Consider the following 17,382-nt stretch of genomic DNA (forward strand, 5'->3'; position numbering starts at 1 on the left):
TTCAATTTTACAATCTATTGCTTTATTCCATGTTAGTTATTTTACAGTTCTTAAAGTCAGACTCCAGTTGATCTGACTTATCTGTGGGTCATCTGTTATCTGTTTTTTCTCCTCATTATTGGACAAAATTTTCCTGTTCTTTTCATGTCTCATAATTTTTTACATGCCACATTTTTAAATAAAAAACTATAGACAATATAGGTATTATTTCTCTGTAGAAATGGAAAGAGACAAATGGGTTGAAAGTCTGTTTACCTCAGTTCAATTAGGGATGCAGTGGGTTGGGACTGGGTTGCAGTAAGACTTTATCTACTTGTGGTTTCTCTCTATTCTTCATATGTGATTCCTCTGAGATTTCAATTGAGAACCAGGAAGGTGACTGTCTCCTCTGTTCCGGAGATTCAGTTCTGTCTTTGAGAGGTTTTAAACTTTGTTAGCCTCCTATTCATACAACTTCAAAAATAATTGCAAATGTCTTGAGTGGAGAGAATACCTGTGTATTTGAGACAGATTCTTCCTTCTGGTAGAGTTAGTTCTACATGCTGGTAGAATGTGGGGTGATTTTATTCTAGTTATTAGGCCCAGCCTCTTAACTTCCTCACCAAATGTCTTGTGGGAAAACTGGTTGTATGTTTGGGCCTTCCTATGTTTCCAATCCATTACACAACTCACATGACTATGAATGTTTTTCTGGTTTCTTTTTTTTTCTACCCAGAACAAGCTTGATGGGACAGGGGCCAGAATTGGTGGATGTGACAGGTGAAGAAAACAGCTCATGGTGATCAGTTCATTAAGTTTAGGCATTAGCAAAAGAAGAGTCACTTAATGCATAGTTCCTTGTGGCATAATGACTAGTATGTGAAGATGCCAAACTAAGAGTTTATAACATGAATGTCACTGTGATTTTGGCAGGGTCCTGGTCCAGCAAGTACATCATCTCAGAGTGGACTAGTGTTATTTTACCTGAGGAAAATGAATCTTCAAGAGCAATACCTTATGTCAGTGAGAAGCACTATACTGAAGAGATGTCAATTCTGTGTCTGCTTAGCCCTAAAAAGGGATGGTCTCCGTGTAGATAGAATACATCCCTGGCATCTCTTTGACAATATAAGGTTACAGATCAAGAGGGAAATAATAGCTCCCAAAAGATCAGGGTAAGATTCCTGGATTTGTGGCAATATGGTACCAGTTTCAAATGTTATGTTGCATTTCATCTGATGATTAAATAAGAAAATATGGATGCTAGGATGTTACATAAAAGTAATGCTTAACACCATAGTTTTCAGATTATTTTGATGTTTATTTAGGGACTTGGTGAAGATGACTTTTCCTTTAAGAAAACTGATATATCACAAGAAAAAAAAAACCTAAAAATCATAGTAAGGAAAATGTGGTAGCAGGTATTTGCAGGATTCAATTCAGCTAATTGGTTACTGTCAGGTACTATACATTATGCTCAGTACTGGAGATACACAGACAAGGTAGTATCTCTTACTATGAATTAAATGTTGTGTCCTCCTGAAAGTCATATGCTGAAGCCCTAATCTCCAATGACATGGAATTTGGAGGTGGGGTTCTTGGATGGTTTAGAGGAGTTTATGAAGAATTAGTGCCTTTTTATATGAAATATGTGATGTCTCTGTACCCCTCACTCTTCCTGGCCATGTGGGGATATAACAAGAAGGCAGCCAACTGAGAAACAGGGGCTCTTTACCACAACCTGGGCATGCTGGCACCATGATCTGGGACTTCCCAAATTTCAGAACTGTATGAAATACTGTTGTGTAAGTCACTCAGTCTAAAGTATTTTGTTATAGCAGCTACAGCAGACTTAGACACTCCTGTTCTGGCATTTTTGAAAGGCCAACTTCATGATAGATTAAAATGTGGTGAATTCAAGCCTATGTATTATTTTAAAGCAAGATATACTTGCATTTGTCTATAACATTTAAAAATATTTTCAAACTCTGTGCTAAGTCCTAAGATTTACAACCTAATAGTCTTTAACTTTTATCAAACATAATATATTCTTACTATGAAAGCAAAAGTAGGTTTATAATCATCCTGTTGAGGATAGCACAGTGGCACATGCCTGTAATTCCAGCAGCTCAGGAGGCAGAGGTCATGAGTTCAAAGCCAGCCTCAGTAAAAGCAAGGCACTAAGCAACTCAGTGAGATGTCTCTAGATAAAATACAAAATAGGGCTGGGATGTGGCTCAGTGCTCAAGTGCCCCTGAGTTCAGTCCCCAATACCTAATAATAATAATAACAACAGCAACAACAACAACTATAACAACAACCCTGTTGAGCTCGATTTAAAAGGCCAGACCCAAGAAGTGAAAAAGCAAGAGGCCAAATTTATCTAACTCAAGCACTTCAACTTAAGCAAGCATTTTTGTTTGTTTGTTTGCACTTACTTTTTCGATAACAGTAGGAAATGAGAGAGGAGAAATGTGAGAAAGGTAAAATGAAATAAAGTTTACATAAGAGAACAATAGTGGTGGAGGAAAAATATTTAAAAGGCATTGAACAGAAACAACACAAGACCAGAAGGTGAGACATTGTTATGGAAAAAAAGAGGTTTTTAGCCCTAGGTGTCTTTCTTTTCTCAATCAAGAAAAGAACCCCAAAGTGGATAAACTACACTTCTGAGACTATGATTGAGTCACCATTGTGAATTCTCCTAATTGCCTATTTTATGGTGTTATGCTGGTAAATATTAATTCATAATTCAAGCTATACTTTTTTGTCTTGGTTAGGATTCCTTTTCTGTTTCTTCTCTCAAAAAGATACCCTAAGACTGGTGTCGTGGCGCACATCTGTGATCCTAGCAGCTGTGGAGGCTGAGGCAGGAGGATGGCAGATTGGAAGCTACCTCAGCAACTTAGTGAGACTCTAAGCAAGTCAAGGAGACCGGTTTAAAAAAAAAAAAAAAAAGAAAAAGAAAAGGAAAGAAAAGAAAAAGACTGGGGATGAAACAACAACAACAAAACTGTAGACTGCTGACTACGTTTGTTTCCTGTTTTAGGTATTGGTTCAATTCCTCCTACCTGTCCTGTATGGAATAAAAGCTACAAAATCGATATATCAGGCTTCATTTATGCTTTTAGTGTTCAATAGGGGAGGGCAAAACGGAAACCTACAGGTGGGATCTTCCTGATGGATGCGTGATGTCTAACCGTTCAGTCTTTTAAAAACCCTGTGTAAACACACTTTACAGTTCCTAGCTGAGCGCCAGAGCGAGCACCAGAGACAACTCTCCGAGGCCTAGATCTGGGGCGCTTAGCGTCCTTACTTCCGGCCCCGCCCCTCCCCGCAGTTGCTAGGAAACGTGATGTCACCGGAAGCGAGGCCTGCGATAGGCTGAGGCGAGGGGAAGCCTCTCCCCCTCTGAAACCTCGGCGCCCTGGCGCTGGCTCTCCAGCTGTTTGTAGGCCTGGGGGTGAGGGTCCCCGGAAGGGAGAGCCGGCTGCGGCCCCGTCCGCGCACCCGCGGGTCCGGCCGTCTGCTCCCACAGTCCCAGCGCTCCAGCTGGCGCCGGCCGCCTGGCTGGTGACTCTCGAGAGGCTGCCGCTCTTCTGACTGACAGGCACCGCTCCCACAGCCGGAGCTGCCCGCCACGTCTTGGGTCTCGGCCGACGGCACTGCGTGGCGGGTGACCTTTCTGAGCCCAGAGCGATGTCTGCTCCCTGCTCCGGACTGGGGCGGGTTCCTCAGCGCCGCAGGCTCGTGTGGTTCTCGCCCCCGTTGCCGCGGTGCCGGCTGCTGCTGCCGCTGCTGCTGCTGCTAGCGGCCGCGGTGCCGGCGCGCGGCTGGGAGAGCGGCGATCTAGAGTTGTTTGACTTGGTGGAGGAGGTGCAGCTCAACTTCTACCAGTTCCTCGGGGTGCAGCAGGTAAGAGCGAAAGCGCGCGGGTCCGGGCGGACAGGCGCGCGGAGGCGGACTCTGATCCTGTTCCTCCGAGGGAGCCGGGTACCGGGGGCTGGATGTGCTCACTCCGGGCTCTGCTGCCATCCTCAGCCCGATTCACCGGCGTCTCCTCGTAACTGTAGCTTGGCAAGGGTTTCGTTCACTTTCCCAGTTTCTCACCCTCGCTCCAACTTCTCAAGTTCCGGTCTCAGTGACAGGCTGGACGGTGGTGATACCTCCTCTTTGCTTTGGCATTCTAGGTATGATCCTCTCCCCGCCCCCATTCCCACAGGAGGAAGAAGGAAAAGTGGTGCGGGTAGAGGTTTTTATTCTTATCTCATCTGCCTCCTTTCCTCTTCCTTTCTGAGAAACATAGGCTCGCATTTTGGCCAGTGTTTGTATTGCAGAAGTGTATTTTTTGTTGTTGTTTGTTTTATTTTGCACTGTACTTTGTAATCTTTTCCGCCTGTTGGATAGGGGTTCATATCACAGTTTAGAAATCTGGAGGAATTGAAGCCTCCACCAGGTTGGTCCTGGGACTCACAGGAGAAGCCATGAAACTTTCAAGGCAGTAGATTACTTGGGGTGCTGCTGGAAGAGATGCCCAACTATTAACGCAGAATCTGTTACTTTGCCTTTCCTTTGGTTTCCTTTTGTTTAGCTTGAGAAGTTAACTTGTGAAATCCGTTTGTTGCCCTTTATTTCTACCATCTAAGGTGGTAGAGTGAAGGTAATTATTCAGTCTACATGAAACTTTGTGCCAAGAAAAAGATGACTTTTCACTGACTTCAGAATTGTGGAGAGAGAAAGAATTTCACACAATCTCCTTTTAGTCCTTTATACAATGCTTTAAATAGTTATGCGAGCAGGGGGAAAAAAGGAAATTTACCAACAGTTGTCATTCAAGATGAACTTAACATAACTAGATGAAATGCACATTCCCCCCCTAGATTACTAAAAGTTTGGGTGAACTGTTGAACTTTTAAATGGAAATTTAATTTTTCATTTAAATCAAACAATTAAATGGAAATTTAATTTTTCAGCATTGCATTTTCATCCCATTATTGAATCTAAAATTGCTAGGTTGCCATGGCACCATGAGTTTAACAATTTTTATTTTTGAGAGTTATAAAGAACAAGTATTTTACTCTTAAAATTCTAATCTGCAAACAATTTTGTAATACTATGAAGTGTCATCTGGTGCCATTTCCTGCTCCAAAATATTTGTCATTTTAAAGTAAATGACGATGCCATATGTGTAACAATAATTAGTTAAGCTAAGTTTGAAGACTAATTTTTGAGAAGTCCTTTAATATAGAGAATAATTATTTAGAATTTATTGGTAAATTCTGTAGCTTATACATAACCTAATTTTAAAAAATCTTGAAGATGCTTTCCAGTTATTCTTGGAGATTAAGGTATACAAAATTTTAGTAGTAGGAGCTTAAAATTTCCAACTGTGTAATCCAGCATTGCATGTGCACTCTCATAATTTTCATTTATAATTTCATGCAGCTTAATTTTCAGTTACTTCAGCAGTATGAACAACCAGAGCACTTGAATGTATGAGCAAACATGGGGAAGTAAAGAAGCATTGATAATGGAAAAGATTCTTTGTCGAGGTAGAATTGAAAAGAATAATTTAGAAAATTATTTTAATTTGTGTTTCTCTCTCCAACTATGTTGAAATTGGACAGAAAGTGAGAAGGAACTTTTAATCAGAGAAATTGATTAGAACAAATTCCTTATTTGAATTAACTTTTCTTTTTCTTTTTAATTTGTTTTAATTAGTTACACATGACAGTACAACGACCTTTGACATATCATACATTTGAATCAGATGGGATATAATATCTCATTTTTCTGATTATACAGGTTGCAGAATCACATTGGTCATGCATTCACATATATACACACAGTAATAATAATGTCTTAACTTTTCTTGGAAATCTTTCAGGGACCAGACATTTGGTAGAGACAAATGCAGCCTGTTTAAGGTCTTTAATGTATAACTTTCAAGCCTTAGCTAAGAGGTCTCTTGGTAACTACACAGACATTTGGGAACAGGACAAAGTAGATAGGATAGTGGAGACTTGATTCTATGCACTTACCAATCTTCAACAGAGATTTATTTGGTGCCTGCTGAATTTTTAAACTCTAAGAGTAGTCCTTTATATAAAGCAGTACTCCTGACCTCATGAAACTTAGGAAAACACTTAGTAAGAATGAAAAACAGGTAAATATTAAGTATATGGTCAGAGAAGGTAAGTCTAGTTTTGAGGGGCTTTTATAACAAACTACCATAAATTGGATAGCTTTCAACAACAGACATTTTTCATAGTTCTGGAGGCTGGGAAGAGGAAGACCAAGGTGCTGGCAGATTCTGTGTCTGATGAATGCCTTCTGGTTTATAGATGGCACCTTCTTATTGTGCCCTTACATCACTAAGATGTGAGGCAGTTCTTTAGGACTTCTTTTATAAGTAAGTGCACTAATCCCATGCATAAGGGCTCCAACCTTATGGCCTAATCACCCTTCAAATGCCACTTCATAGTAATATATTGGAAGTTAGGTTTCAACAGAGGAATTTTGGAGGGATTCAGCTATTCAGAACATAGCATTGCTGGTGGTGCATTCAAGGGAGAGCAGAGATAAGTGCAAAGGCCTTGAGGCAGGAGCTTGCTTAGTGTTTTGGGAACAGCAAGGCAGCCATTGTGGCTGGAGCAGAGTGATGGAGGAGAACAGTAAGAGGAGAGGAGATCAGAGTCATAAGTGGTAGAAGAAGATCATGTAGGGCCTTATAGGCCACTATAAAGATTTTGGCTTTTACTTATAAGTAAGTTGTGGGCCCAATTGAGAGGGGTGACATTGAAAAGAAGAGATGTGTGAGTTGAGTTAAATTTCAAAATGAGCACTTTATTGTGTTCAAGATAGTCTATAAGGTGCCAATTACTTGGAGGAATAAGGAATAATTGTGATATAGTATGTAGAATAGACATGGGTGGTACAAGTGGTCAGATTCTGGATTTAATGTGAACAAAGAAGTGACAGATTTTCCTGATGGTTTGAAAGTGGGATGTGTGTGTGTGTGTGTGTGTGTGTGTGTGTGTGTGAGAGAGAGAGAGAGAGAGAGAGAGAGAGAGAGAGAGAGAGAGAGAGAACGAACAATTGAAGTCAGTTCTAAGATTTTGGCTTCAATAACCTGAAGGATGCAGTTGCCATTTATTGAGTTGGGGAAGTATGGAATAGGAATCTAGTTGAGGGAAAATCAGGAATTTGGGGTTTGAACATGCCAAATTTATTGTGTCTGTTAAGCATTGAAGTGGAGATGGCATATAACTATTTGGTTTTTTAGGTCTGGAGTTCAAGCATGAAAGTTTATGTTTTAGTCAGGTTTTTTTTTTTTTTTTTCCTGCTATGACTAAAAGGACCCAACCAGAACAACTGTAGACGAAAAGAGGTTTATTCGAGGGCTCATGGTTTCAGAGGTCTTAATCCATAGACAGCAGGTTCTATTCCTCATAGCTTCAGGTGAGGCTGAACATCCTTGTGGGACAGTGTGGTGGAAGGAAGCAGCTCATATCATGATCAGAAAGCAGAGAGAGACTCCACTCTCCAGAAACAAATATATACACCAAAGCCATACCCCAATTCCCACCTCCTTCATCCACACCCTACCACTTTGGTTACCACTTAGTTAATCCCTATCAGGGGATTAATTCATTGATTGAGTTAAGACTCTCACAACCCAATAGTTTTTCCTCTGAACCTTCTTGCGTTGTCTCACATATGAGCTTTTGGGGGATACCTTACATCCAAACCATAATAGTTTGGGCCAGAAATATTAATTACTTAGAAGATAATTGGAAACCATATAACTGGATGAGTTCACACAAGAGAATGAATGCAAAAGAGAAGAGGTCTGGGAGCTAAGCTTTGGGGATCCAAATGTTGTCAGGTCAATCAAGAGGGACCAGCAAAGAAGATGGGAAGGAGCAACTAGTGAGACAGAAGGCAAACCAAGGAAGGTGCTGTCTTTCAAATCAAGTGGAGACAGTATCCCAAAGAGGAGAAACTGATTAGCTGGTTAAAATGATGATGATAATTCAAATAAGATGATTCTGACAATTGTTTGGATTTAACAGTGTGGAGGTCTTTGGCTTCCTCAGCAAAGAGCTATTTCAGTAAATTAGTGAGATCAGTAATCTGGTTAGATTGGGTTCAGGAGAGAATGAAGAGGAAGAATTGGAGATAATTAATGTAGAAAATTGGACAGTAGTGAATAACCATGGTGTCTTCTTTTAATCCCTTAATCCACCAGGTTTTAGTGTTCTCATTCACTCGTGAAGCTCTATAATTTAAATAACCAATGGCTTCTAGAACTTGGACCAGGCCACCTGCTGGCTTTATGACCTTGGGCAAGTTAGTTGCCTCATTTACAACAGATAATTATTTACTTCATAGTTAGGCACATAGGATATACTGTCATGAAGTTACAGTCATATAAATCTTCAAAAACCTTTATTTTCATCAAAAAACTTAACTGTGATTAATATTGGTTTTATACTAACGAATGTAGAAATGCTATTGTTATGTTTTAAAATATCTCATAGTATTTTAAGAGCTAAATATTTGAGTTTTGGGATATTATTTATATTTACTGATTTTTTTTTAGTACAGTTAAGACTTACTTAGAAATTCAAGCTAGAATTTGTTTCATTCCCCATCTTATTTAATAACAAATTCAGTAAGGCTAGGATTCATTCACTTAGTGTTTCTGATTACCATCATCTAGCATCTGGACTTTCATGCATAATCAGATATATTGCAAAAGCAAGGGCGTGTCTCCTTCCACATTCCGGGCTAGAGAAAACAATATGCTTCATCATTAGATGGATGCCAGTTTTATTGCTAGTAAGGTAGACATTAGCTATGTGCATCTACACAGTCAGCTAATAGAATTTGAGTTGTTTAATTTTAAAGCTAAGAGTTTAAAATCACAGATTAAATAAAGGACATGTCGTAGTATAAGCAGCAGTTTTAAAATGGAAAAGAAGTAGTATTAAAATGCCACTGAGCACAATAATTAGAATTCTGAAAAGGAGTAATTTTCTTAAACAAATTTTGGAATACATATAATTCAAAGTTGTAAAAGGCACAAGAATTTTGAAAAGTTACCTGAGACTTGTATATACTGTGGCATATATAGTGAACAGTATTTAAAAATGAAGGAATGCCTATTATCCCAGTGGCTTGGGAGACTGAAGCAGGAGGATCGCAAGTTCAAAGCCAGCCTCAGCAATTTAGTGAGTTCCTAAGTAACTTAGCAAGACCCTATCTCAAAATAAAAAAGGGCTGTGGATGTGGCTTAGTGATTAAGCACCCGGGTTCCATACTCAGTACTAAACAAACAAACCCTGTTGTCATTTACTGGGGAAATCCATAGAGAAATCTTAAGGTCTATATACATGCCTACTTAGGAAGATAGAAACTTCTTATTTCTAGCAAATCCTTAAGTACTTTATTCATCCATTAAAATATATCATGTTTGAGGAAGTATTCATTGATCAATTGAATTTATATATTACCAAGAAACCTTTGACTTTTGGAATTTTTTTTTTCAAAATAGCAAATCTTATTAGCAGTTATTTTCAATTACTGCATTTTTAGTAACACATAAAAGATTAATATTTAGGTTCTTTTATGACTTTAAATACTGTTTTGAGTCAGTAGTTTGGCGATTAAATTTGATTTGTGGAAGTTAATGTATATATAATGTAGAAAAACTGAAAATTTTTATTTTACTTGTAGTTAACTATATCTTACAGTATTTTTGTATGGATCTTTTATCTGCAGTAGGAAATAAACTTCCTTGGTTTAAGAAAAACATACTAATTTAGATATTTGATAAAGTTAAAATAATTGCCATGTTGTATAGTTTTATAGTAGTTATACAGAATTGATGTGTGATTTTTTAAAAATATTTTTTAGTTGTTTATGGACCTTTATTTTATTTATGTGTATGTGGTGCTTAGAATCGAACCCAGTGCCTCACGCATGCCAGACAAGCGCACTACCACTGAGCTACAACCCCAACCCCTTGATGTGTGATTTTTGCATTGCACCTCTTAAAGTATTTAAGACTTAATTTAGATTGATCTCAAAAGTAGTTATTCTGATGCTGCAGTCATTAATACACTATTCAAGAAAGACCCCAATGCAAAGGCAGCTACAATCCCTACACAGTGGATGGCAAACATATCTTCAGGGAAAGAGAATCATTTGATGACTGAAACATTTTAAAGTTGTTTGAGAACTTCTACTTTGGTTACTTAAAGCTCAATTCCATTCACATGTCTCAGATTCTCAGTAGACAGCTTTGGAAACTACACCTTGTGTGGACAAATCAATTTCTCCTGAGGTAGATCTCAACACTGGAAATTGAACACCTCACAAGAACAGCATCAAGGAAGCAAAGATGGTATCCACAGGACGTGCAGAGTATTTTGGAAAAATGTCAGCATCAACCAGGCACAGTGGTATACTCCATAAGGCTGTGCAGGAGGATCATAAGTTCAAGGCCAGCCTCAGCAATTTAGTGAGAACCTGTTTCAAAATAAAAGACAGAGGATGTAGCTCAGTGGCAAAGCACTGGTATTTGGTACTGGGTATTGAACCCAGACCCCTGGTTCTGGGTTCAATACCCAGTACCAAACTAAGAAAAAAAAGAAAGAAAAGAAAAGAAAAAGAGGAAAAGAAAGTAGCTACTGTGAAAAGCTTTACAATTTTCAACGATGTTGCCATCTTTGAAAACATCACTAAAACTTATTGTTTTGAATTGTCTTCAAAACAACATATTGCAGCATATTCTTCATATTATCTTCATTGTAGTAAGTCTGCACATTGGATTTGATTGGGGGATATAGTTAATGTTATCTGGCACCAAACTGGTGATTAAATTAGGTTAACAAGCTCAAATAAATGTACTTTATATTGTTAAAGAGATTTGCATATAAACTGTGTAAGGTTCATAAGCTAGCTTGAGTATTGTTCTTCGAGCAGTCTTAGAGAAACTTTGAGTGATAATCATGAAGTAAAATCTAATGCTTTATAGGGTAATAGTATGTATTGGAGTAAGTGACCTTGGGGAAAAAAATACAGAAAAAAAAATGCACAAATGCAAATATAAAAGGTAATAGGGTAATATCTCCATCTTGTGGCCTTCTTTGGATATTGCCATTAAAAATGTTGAGGGGTTGTATTTTCACAACTGTAGGCATAAATAAGAATAAAATGTGAGTCAGATGAAAATAAAATATGGGTTAAAGATTTCTTGTAGTATATTGCAGGAAACTTTAAGACTGACCTTCACAATTAATGTACTGCATGCTGACATAATGATGTCCTCCCTTGGGCATCCTTAACGGTTCACTCCAGTGTATCTTACAAATACATTTTTCTGTAAAATGCCATGGTATGAAAGAGGTTGGGAAAGTACTAAGGCATGAAGTTCTGATATTTTATTCCTGGGGAAAATATGTATATAAATTTATAAGCATGTATATAAATGTATATGTATATGTAAAAACATAAAATTTATAAATTTAGTCTATATCAACATTTTAAATAAACTGAATACCCTCATTTGACTCTTATAAAGTTAAAGCATTTTTTAGCCTTTGGGCTAGAGAATCAGGCTAGAGAAGGAATCAAAGTTTTTGAGGAATAAGCATTTGTTGGTTACTTGATTACATGCTTTAGATGGCAGAATGATAATGATTACACATTTCTGCAGTTTTCAATAAGTCAGAGGAATATAGTCAGCCCTCAGCATCCACAGCTCCACACCAACTATGAATGAAAAATATTTGGGGGAAAAATGGCATCTGTACTAAGCATGTACACATTTTTTTCTTGTCATTATTCCCTAAACAATACAATGTAACTACTTTTTACATAGCATTCCCATTTTACTAGGTATCACAAGTAATCTAGAGATGATTTAAGGTATATGGAAGGATGTATGCTGTTATATGCAATTACTGTTCCATTTTATGAAAGAGACTGGAGCATTTATGGGTTAGGGTGTCTGTGAGGGTCCTGGAACCAATAGGATTGTACTTTAATGGTTCATAACCATTGTCTATAAGAAGAAGAAACAGATGGCTTTTGGAATATGTAAATGTTCAAGTTCTTGGTAGCCTAAAGTAATATTTTGTTATACTAGGCGATATAAAATATTTTACTTACCAGCCCCATATGGTAGGATTCAATGGTAGGACTCACCTGTAATCTCAGAGACTTGGTAGGCTGAGGCAGGAGGATCAAAAGTTCAAGGCTAGCCTCAGCAGCTTAGCAGGACCCTGTCTCAAAATAATAATTAAACAAAAAGGACTGTCGTTATAGGTGAGTGGTAAAGTACCCCTGGGTTCAATCCCTGATATCTAAATAAATAAAAGAAAAATTTCACCCACTCAATCTTGACCAACAACTATTTCAGATTTTTGACAGTTTGCAGACTTTTTCCGATCATTTATCCCTTAAAGAAGCACTGTGTGGTAGATAACAAGCTACAGATGTAATTTTAGATTTTCTAGAAGCCATATTTAAAGACATAAGATTCTTTCTTAAGAATGTATTTTATGTAACCCAGTATTACAAATATTGTTTCAACATGTATTCCCATGTATGAAAGTTGGAGGGCTGGAGATATAGCTCAGTGGTAAAGTGCTTGCCCAGTATGCTTGAGGCCCTGGATTTGATCTCTAGCAACATACACACACCAATAGCCACACACAAATACATATTACTAATGAGATATTTCACATTTTAGTTTTTTGTACTAACCCCTCAAAAATCTGGTGTGTATTTTACATTTATATTTCCACACACCTAATGTAAGATGCTAAATTTTATTGAAAATACTTTAGTGTGATTTCTTAAGATGTTCTGCTAAAAGTAGATTCATGTACCCATATATTCCAAAAATACATAAAAGTTTGAACTGAATTGAACAGCGGTTTTAAAATGCATATATAAATTAATTAAAATTAAAAATTTGTTTTCTCTGTTCTAGCACATTTTCAGTGCTCAGATATGGTTAATGGACATTGGATGGCACTCACTGAATAATAAAGCATTAGAGAATAAACATTTCTATGTTGTATAGCTGTAGTGAAGTATTTTGGGGTAAAATCACTGATTATTGCTTCTGTTTTGTCAGGGACATACTTTGTAGTTTTTATATATTTTTGTATTTTAATCCAGTGTAGTTTTTATTATCTTGTTTTTGAGGTGGTTCTTCCAATTGTGCTAGACATGCTTTTTTTTAACTTTTATTTTTTAGTTGTAGTTGGACACAATACCTTTATTTTATTTATTTTTATATGGTTCTGACGATCGAACCCAGGGCCTTGCATGTGCTAGGTGACCTCTGTACTGCTGAGCCACAGCCCCAGCCCTTGTCCATGCTTTTTTTTGCTCTGTGAAGGCTGTTTGTATAGAGGTGATGCTGTTCTTGTAGGAACAATGAACTTCCATGCATAGGTTCTCTGTTAAGAGTTGTTTCAAGTAATCAGTTTAATTCAAGTTGGTCATTTGACTTTGCTGACTCACCTGATATATTTTATAATCCTGTATTATATATTAATTTAATATATTAAATCTTTAATTATGCTTTGACCAAGAACTCACCCATGTTCCTACTTTTCATTTTAACTTTGGATTTGCCTGTTCTCTCTATTTGTTCTCAAACTTATACAGTATGATCTATTGATAGCTATTAAATATTTACTGTATTCTCTGCTGTCATCTGTTTTGATTATTTCACGTTATATATAATCAAGTGACTAGAAAGAGATTTCCAGATGCAGTTCTGTTTTTGTGCCAGTCTTTTGCCTCTTTGTAATACCAATCAGAAATTTCAAAGTCATCCAGTTTTACTACCTGGCTTTGCCACCTCTTTATAGCTCCTAATGAGTACTATTTTCTTTTGGACTGAATTATTAATTACCAATCTTTTGACTTTGCTTTTTATAATATCATAAGCAGCTGAAGAAAAGAAGTCAATCTTAACATTGACAGTCCTTAAACCTACATAACTACTGTTATTTTAAATGATCTGACACAAGAAACAAGTTGCATGAGAGTCCAAGATGTTAAAAATTCCACATTAAGGGAAAAATAACAACAAAACAAAAATTAAAGAACCAATAATTGAGTCCTGAAGTTGGAGAAGACCTCACCAATATCTGCTTCCTCACAAAGAATTTCTTCTGTAGCATTCCCATCCGATGGTCATCCAGCCAGCTTGATTATGTCTAACAAAGGAAATTATTAAACGACTTATTAACTTTTTGTATAATAGTAGTACTCTGGAAATTTTTTTCTTATTTAAAGCCAAAATCATTCTTCTTATACCTATTTTCATTAATCATTCACCACCTTCTTTGGGGGTATCTTTGAATATGTATTCCTTCAAATTATTTTTCTGTAATGCCTTAAAATAGATTCACAAGGGAAATAATTGTTGATTCTCTCCACACAGTAGGGTTGCTAAAAAATGATAATACAGATAATCTGATACTAATTAATGTAATACTTGTTTACATCATCTTTAGATGTGTACTGAGTCTTCTTTTAGAGAAGACTTCAGCCACAATCGTTAGAGTTGTCTTGAAACTACATTGAGCATGGTTTAGAGTTGTCTTGAAACTACATTGAGCATGGTTTGAAGTTTCTATAAATAATTCCAGGGGCTCATCAAAAACATCAATTATAGGAAATTTCCAGAAGATGGGAAAATAAGATGATTGGGGGATATGCATTTTTTGATAACATGAACCATAGAATTAACTTAATTAGAAGTGTTCCCAGAAGTTGTTATAAATTTTTAAATCAGAAACCCTGTATACAGTTGTGTAGGTTGTGTTTTTGTTTCAAACCTCTTATCTTGGTATAAAAATGTTTATAATTCAGGATTGTTGTGAAGAATTACACATAGGTTAAACTTTGCAATAAATAATTTCTTTGGTAATTAAAATATATTTCTGTAGGTGGAATTTTAATTTTCAGATTCATCTTGAGAGGGAGTTTCTCTTTCCTGTTTACCTCTTCCTAGTGTTTATAGTTGCTTTTACTTCTTTTCCATGAGCCATCTAGACAAGAACTAGGTTGTATATAGGCAGCTTAGGGCTCCCTCCTGAGGTTATATTGAGGCCATTGCAGATCCAGATACCAAGCCTGCAAGTTTCTTGGCCTGGTCTCAGCTGCGGGGCTAAAACCATTGCCTCTTTAACATCTCAGATATATAATCTTTTATAAGCTGTAGCTTTAGTGATTTTCTCACTTTAAACATTTTTCCCCCCCCACAGGTGGTAGGGCTCCATTGCAGTCTCTGGTTTCAATCATCAAGTCTGTTCCCAGGATCAAACTTCTGGTTTCCTCTGCCTGTTTGAATTGATGGAGCCAAGTAGGCCTACAGCTTAACCCTATTTATGGCTACAAGTTTCCATTTGTTTTATATATACATATAAAACATATATATGTTATATATGCATACAGATATAATATATAGAATTATATATATTAGTATATTAGTTATAGAAGAACACAATACCTTTATTTTATTTATTTATTTTTATGTGATGCTGAGGATTGAATCTAGTGCCTCACATGTGCTAAGCAAGCACTCCACCACTGAGCCACAACCCCAGCCCATTTGTTTTTGTCTACAGAGACACTTAACAATTTTTTTTTAGATGGACACAATATCCTTATCCTTATTTATTTATTATTATTTTTTAATGTGGTGCTGAGGATCGAACCCAGAGCCTCACGTGTGCAAGACAAGCACTCTACCGCTGAGCCACAATCCCAGCCCCCTTAACAATTTTTTTTAATCATGTGTATATTTTATAATTTTTCTCTCTTTAAATTTTAGTATTGGTTCATATTTGGAGTGGGGTTTGGGAGGAGGTCCCTCAAATTCTTTCAGTGCTGCTTTGACATTGGAATATTTGGGAAAGATACAAGTCTTTTATAATAATTATTATTTTTAATGTTAATAAGTCTTGAGGTTGAGACCACAGTTTGGTGCTTTGAATCTTTGCATTATTCATCTGAATCCTTTTATATCTACTATATCTCTTTAATTCAACATTGCAGATACTACTGGACAACCAACCACACTGTAGAATTTATACCCTTTAAATCCTCACGGTGCTTACAGGTTAGAGTTGTGCTGTCTAGTACTGTAGTCACTAACCACATCTGGTTATAGAGCACTTGAAATATGACTAGTTAGATTAAGAATATGAATTTTACCCTGTATTTAATTTGTAATTAATGTAAAATTAAATTTGAAAACCAGAAGGAGTAAATAATATTTTCCCATTAAGCATGATTTTATTGTTTGGGTAAGGACTACATTTCACTTGAACCATCAAAAATTTCACTTATGAATTAAGATATGCTGTAAAAAGTAGATACTGGAGTTTGAAGACTTAACATGAAAAAAAAACAGTGTAACATATCTCAATGATTTTTTTAATGTTTATTGCATGTTGAAAAGATAATATTTTGATTTATTGGTTTAAAGTAATAAAGTCTTTTCTTTTCTTTTCTTTTTTTGGTACTAGTGCTTGAACCAGAGGAACATTACCCCTGAGCCATATCCCAGCCCTTTTTGTTATTTTTTTTTTTTGCAACAAGGTCTTGCTAAGTTGCTTCAGGCCTCGGTAAGTTGCTGAGATTGGCCTTGATTTGTGATCCTCCCGCCTCAGCCTTCAGTGTCACTGGGATTATAGGTGTATGCCACTGTGTCTGGCTAATGTAATGTATTTTTTAAAATTATTTATTTTTTTAGTTGTATTTGGACACAATACCTTTATTTTATTTATTTATATGTGATGCTGAGGATCAAGCCCAGGGCTTTGCATGTGCTAGGTGAACGCTCTACCACTTAGCCACAACCCCAGCCCCATGTAATGTATTTTTTTTTTATTGTAATGTATTTTTAAAATTATTTTTTTCTGTTTTCTTTTACTTTTCAAAATGTGGTTACTAGAAAATGTAAAGACTTGCATTATTTTCCTATTGGATAGTACTGATTTACTGCAGGGATGGAAAAACTGTGGCATGCCCTTGGCTTAGTCCTGGTGTAGAACAATGGAGTCAAGTAGGGAAGCAGGTATTCATATTGTCCAGAGGTACGAAAGATAACTGGTGAGTTCAGAAAGAAACCTTCTATTTAGTAATGCTTTAAATTTTTATGTTTTATATATCTTTTCTAATATAGCATATATTAGTACAGTAATAGAGTCTATATAAGTTAATGAATAAGTAGGTAGACAAAATTCAGATGTAAATATAAAAATTAATAATTTTTTCCTGATAAAGCATTTGATTGACAATATTTGATGACCACAGTTTAGAGGATATTGGGGTAGTGGGGTATGAGGGAAAGATATGGGA

General features: G+C 36.6%; 1 protein-coding gene across 1 annotated transcript in view; it reads left to right on the top strand.

Moving 5' to 3' along the window:
• Positions 1-3,388: 3,388 nt before the first annotated feature.
• The window catches only part of Dnajc1 (DnaJ heat shock protein family (Hsp40) member C1), a 225,857-nt gene continuing 211,863 nt past the window's right edge, over positions 3,389-17,382 (top strand). The window contains exon 1 of the mRNA XM_027928571.2: positions 3,389-3,894. Coding sequence (XP_027784372.1) covers positions 3,679-3,894 — 216 coding nt within the window. The 5' untranslated portion in view covers positions 3,389-3,678. The remainder of the gene's footprint in view (positions 3,895-17,382) is intronic.

Source organism: Marmota flaviventris, chromosome 12 (assembly GCF_047511675.1).
Source record: "Marmota flaviventris isolate mMarFla1 chromosome 12, mMarFla1.hap1, whole genome shotgun sequence".
Taxonomy (NCBI): domain Eukaryota; kingdom Metazoa; phylum Chordata; class Mammalia; order Rodentia; family Sciuridae; genus Marmota; species Marmota flaviventris.